General features: G+C 44.5%; 1 protein-coding gene across 1 annotated transcript in view; it reads left to right on the top strand.

Annotated features, from left to right (window-relative positions):
* The window catches only part of LOC106535387 (proline-rich protein 12), a gene marked incomplete at its 5' end in the record, with an annotated part of 20,148 nt that overhangs the window by 2,547 nt on the left and 12,673 nt on the right, over positions 1-4,928 (top strand). The window contains 5 exon segments of the mRNA XM_014032389.1: positions 291-886; positions 973-1,089; positions 2,814-2,947; positions 3,048-3,946; positions 4,013-4,132. Of these exon segments, the coding sequence (XP_013887843.1) occupies positions 291-886; positions 973-1,089; positions 2,814-2,947; positions 3,048-3,946; positions 4,013-4,132 (1,866 nt within the window).

Below are 4,928 nucleotides of genomic sequence, written 5' to 3' on the forward strand. Positions count from 1 at the left end.
CTCCTAAATCACTCGTACGCACAACTTAAGAACAAATCTGTGCGTACGAACGGTTCTTGCCTGAGGCCCATTATTCTTAATTCACACCTAAAGACTCTGTCTGCACCACACACATTCTAGTTGATTTTGTTCATGGTACATGGTTGTAAAGGGGCTCCGAGGTCTCCCTCTGTTTTATGTGTGACTTGACATTAAGCATTTTTAAAATAAAAACTCTAAAATAATCTGACTCCTGAAGATTCTTAATGAAGAATTTACCGTGGATTAATCTCATCCTCCTTGTTTTTCAGATTCTCCATCTGAACCAGTTCCCGCTCCTGCACCGTCATACCTCTCCCCCTCAGTGTCCCCATCCTCGCCCTCCCCACTTCCTGCCCCCAGTCTCTCTTTGCCCTCCCCTCCTCCGGTCCAACAGGATGAGGACAAAGCGAGTCCAGCGTACCTGTCCTGTGAGCCTCGGCCTCAGCAGTCCTCGTACAGACACACTCCAACAGCTGGCACCTCCCCTCCTCCGTCCACCTCTCCGCCAGCCACCCTGTCCTCCCCCCTGTCTAACCTTCCCCTGAGCCACTCTGTCCCTCCTCCGTCCACCACGCCTCCCCCATCCTCCTCTGATCAGGACCAGGAACCTGACGTTGGGCAGCCTTCTCCGTCCTCATCAGCTTCTTTGTCACCCTCCTCATCCTCCTCTCAGCCCCCGTCTCCTCAGACTCCAGAGGAGGCCCCAGCATCTCAGCGCCTGACTTCCCTCCACCTGGCCAAGAAGCAGGCAGACGCTGCCATCGCAGGGGAGAGTGAGGAGGAGGACAGTGAGAGCGGGGGGGAAGGAATCTTCCGTGAACGGGATGAATTTGTGGTCCGAACAGAGGACATCAGGACTCTTAAGGTAGCTCCTCTACGGTTTCTGTTAGGTTTGTTTTGTGAATGAAGAATTTACTTTGAAATAACAAACTTTATTTTTTGTGAGCCTAGATGGCTCTTCAGACCGGCCGGGAGCCCCCTCCCATCTGGAGGGTGCAGAAAGCTTTGCTGCAGAAATTCAGCCCAGAGATCAAAGACGGTCAGAGACAGTTCTGTGCAACCAGTAACGTGAGTTTGTTTTATACTTATTTATATTGAAAACCATGAATGTTCAGTCAAAACAAAACTGTTCTGTTCATATTATTTTGCCCTGTATCTTGTTGCACAGCTGTGAAACAAAGCATGCGGCTCAATTAGACATAATATGCTCAGCTCGTGAAATCAGTATGTCTCTCAACACATTTTGATCAATCTAACCATTTTAGTGTATAATTTGCATTTAAGACAAAGGCTAACAAGTTAATAACCATAGAATTTATTTTCTTGCAGTAACTCAGTGTCCATGCTGAGTGCAAAATTACTTTCTAAAACTTTATGAAACTAAAACTGTTGTAGCTTGCATAGCAGAACACCAGTAAAAAGCTGCAAGAAGAAGAACATTAATTTAAAGCTAAACGGAGCAAATCCCTATCTGAATGTGGTAAAAGACTAGCTAAAAGGTAAAAGTAGCAGAATGCTATCTAAATGTAACAACAAGCTTGCTAATATAATCAAAATAGTTAGCTAGAAGCCACAAATATCAAATGTTTAGCTAAAAGTATCAAATGTCGGCTACAAGCTAAAAGTAGAGGAACTATAGCTAAAAGCTTGAAGTACTTTACTTTACTTTTTACTTTAGCTTGAAGTAACTAAAGACTTGCTGTTAAAAGCCAGTGTAGCAAAAGGTAAGTTAAAAGTAGGTTAAGAAGACAAAAATAAAGCCAGTATGCTGAGGCAGATTTTTGAGAATATTGTTGAATAAATTGAAGACATCTCAATATATCTTTAAAAAATTGTAAAAAAAGCAACATATTTTAAAAAAGCCAGTGGCACTGCGGGTTCAGTGGTTAAAATTGTTGACTCACAGCAAGAAAGTTGCAGGAGTGATTCCCAACCTGCGGCCTTTCAGTGAGATGTTTACATGTTCTCCCCGTGTATGTTTTGGTTTCTCCAGACTGTGGATTCATATTGGGTTCATTGAGGATGAATGGTTGTTTGTCTCTTTGTGTCCCTGTGATGGACTGAAGAACTGTCCAGGTGTCTCCAGTCTCTCACACAGTGACCACCACATTTGTTCTTGATAAAAAAAAGTTATAAATATTATAAGAGTTGAACTTAAGGTCTTATTTCTCAGTTATCAGGATGCACAGCATTGCCGTTGTGCTAATATTCTTATTTTTTCATCTTTATGTCGTTTGTCTTTGTTGTGATGTTTGCTGTATAAATGGCACCGGTTCCTGGTATAATGTGCCCCWTTCTCTTAATAAAAACAAACTGAAGTGATAGAATCCATCGTTTAAATGAAGAGTTAAGTAAAGTATGAAGAAGTAGTTCGATGAAAAAAAGTATAGAAAAATGAAAAACAGGAAACAACGATACAGGTTCATAAAATAAAGGATGCTTCACTCTTAAAAACAAAGATTAGTCACAATAACCTCAAACAACTCAAAACAAAGAAAGGTTTTCAGCCTGATCTTAAAGTTAATGAGAAACTAAGTTTGTTCCTCAGTAACTGAAAACTCTTCCTCCCACTCTGTTATAAACCTGCAGTCTGAGAGCAAAGACCTCTGTTAGGAAAAATAATGTAAGACTGATAAGAGTGCAGTACATGTAAGAAGAAGTAGAAGAAGAAATGTAACTTTTAATTTAAAACGGAACGGACAGAACCGAAAATATTTCAGTGGTTTGTTCTCATCAGAAGGTCTGCTGCAGCTTTTTGAAACATTATGGTTTTCTCCTTGTCTTTCCTTCAGTATCTGGGTTACTTTGGTGATGCCAAAATGCGGTACCAGCGATTATATGTAAAGTTCTTGGAAAACATTAATAAAAAAGATTATGTCAGAGTTTGTTCCCGGAAGCCGTGGCACAGAGCTGGACTGACTCTGAGGTAAGACCTAAAGTTTTAGATTCATCTGAGTTAAACAAGCAGCTCCTGTAACCTTTAATCACTTTGTTTCTTTTCTTCTTTCCTCCTGACCAATGGACAGACGTCAGTCTCTGGTCAAACAGCTGCCCAGCATCCACTGTCAGACCCAACCCTGGATGGAGAGAGAAGACAGAGACAAGGAACGACAGAAAGAAAGAGAGATGAAGGAGCAGAGAACAAAAGTCAAAGAACAACGCGAGAGGGAGCACAGGGAGAAACTAGAGAAGGAACAAAAAGAACGAGAAAAGAAGGAGGAGAGAGAACAAAAAGAAAAACAGAAGAGGGAGCAGAAAGAGAAAGAACAGGAAGAGAAAGAGCAAAAAGAAAGAGAGTGCAGAGAGAAAGAAATGGAAAGGGAGAAGGAGCAGAAAGAGCAAGAGAGAAGAGAAAAAGAACAAAAAGAAATGGAGCGAAAGGAAAGAGAGAAAAGAGAAAAAGAGCTAAAGGAAAAGGAGCGAAATGAGAGGGAGAGAAAAGAAAAGGAGCAAAAAGAAAAGGAGCAGAAAGAAAGAGAAAGAAGGAACAGAGAACAGAGAGAGAAGGAAAAACAGGAACAAGAAAAGCAAGAGAAAGAACAGCAGGAGAGGGAGAGAGACCAGAAAGAGAAGGAGAAAAGAGAAAGAGAGCAGAGCGAGAAAGAGAAACAAGAGAGGGAGAGAAGAGAAAGAAGGAAAAAGGAAAAACAGGAGAGAGACCAGAGGGAGCAGAAAGAAAAGGAGCGAAGAGATCAGGAGAAGGAAAAGAAGGAGAGAGCAGAGCGAGAGAGAAGAGATGGAACCGTAGAGTTCATGAGACTCAAAGAGGAGAAAAGAGGAGCGGAGAAGAAGATGGAGGGTCAGTCCAGAACCAGGACCTCCAAAGACCGAGCCGAGGCTCCTCCAAAGAAGAGGAGGAGGTGGCTGAACGAGGTGCCCTCCTCGTCCTCAGAGTCGGACTCCTCCCTGCCCAGTGACGATGAAGGTCAGTGGTCTGTGGTGGTCCCCTCAGTCCTGTCYGCAGCCTTTCTGCAGCCTGTCTGTGTTTTAGGACCCGTGTGGGGGGGCGTGAACAGCCGGGCCATGTGGGAGATGTTCAGGAGCTACATGGAGATGCTGGTGAGCACGGCACTGGACCCGGATATGATCCAAGCTCTGGAGGACACTGATGGTGAGTGCTCCGACCACACACTCTCTCTGGCTGCGTCCTTCCAAGGACCTGGCCTATCTGGTCTAGGTGGGCCAGGTCCTTGGTCGACTGCAAAGACCAGAAAAAAGTGTCTGTGGCTTTGGACGGTCCAGCTTTATTCCATCCCTTACCCCGGCGTTTGTCCTGTTGCCTAGCAACCGCGATGACACTAAACAGAAGCAGTGAAGATTAAAAGAGAAAAAAATCTCTGGTGGGCCCGCATTGCATCATGGGATGGATTGGGCTGAGAAGGACCCACTGGACCTGTCCCTCAAATCAAGGGAAAAAGGAGGACGCATTTGTGTGACGCATCAGAGGAGTTTTTGAATTTGGTCATCCTCCGGTGCTGTGATGTAAGCAACCGACAGATTCAGCCGACAGATTCAGCCGACAGATTCAGCCTCCTGACACACAGACAGATTCAACCTCCTGACACACCGACAGATTCAACCTCCTGACACACCGACAGATTCAACCTCCTGACACACAGACAGATTCAACCTCCTGACACACAGACAGATTCAACCTCCTGACACACCGACAGATTCAACCTCCTGACACACAGACAGATTCAACCTCCTGACACACCGACAGATTCATCCTCCTGACACACCGACAGATTCAACCTCCTGACACACAGACAGATTCAACCTCCTGACACACCGACAGATTCATCCTCCTGACACACCGACAGATTCATCCTCTTGACACACCGACAGATTCAGCCTCCTGACACACCGACAGATTCAGCCTCCTGACACACCGACAGATTCAGCCT

Source organism: Austrofundulus limnaeus, unplaced genomic scaffold (genome assembly GCF_001266775.1).
Source record: "Austrofundulus limnaeus strain Quisiro unplaced genomic scaffold, Austrofundulus_limnaeus-1.0 Scaffold1439, whole genome shotgun sequence".
Taxonomy (NCBI): domain Eukaryota; kingdom Metazoa; phylum Chordata; class Actinopteri; order Cyprinodontiformes; family Rivulidae; genus Austrofundulus; species Austrofundulus limnaeus.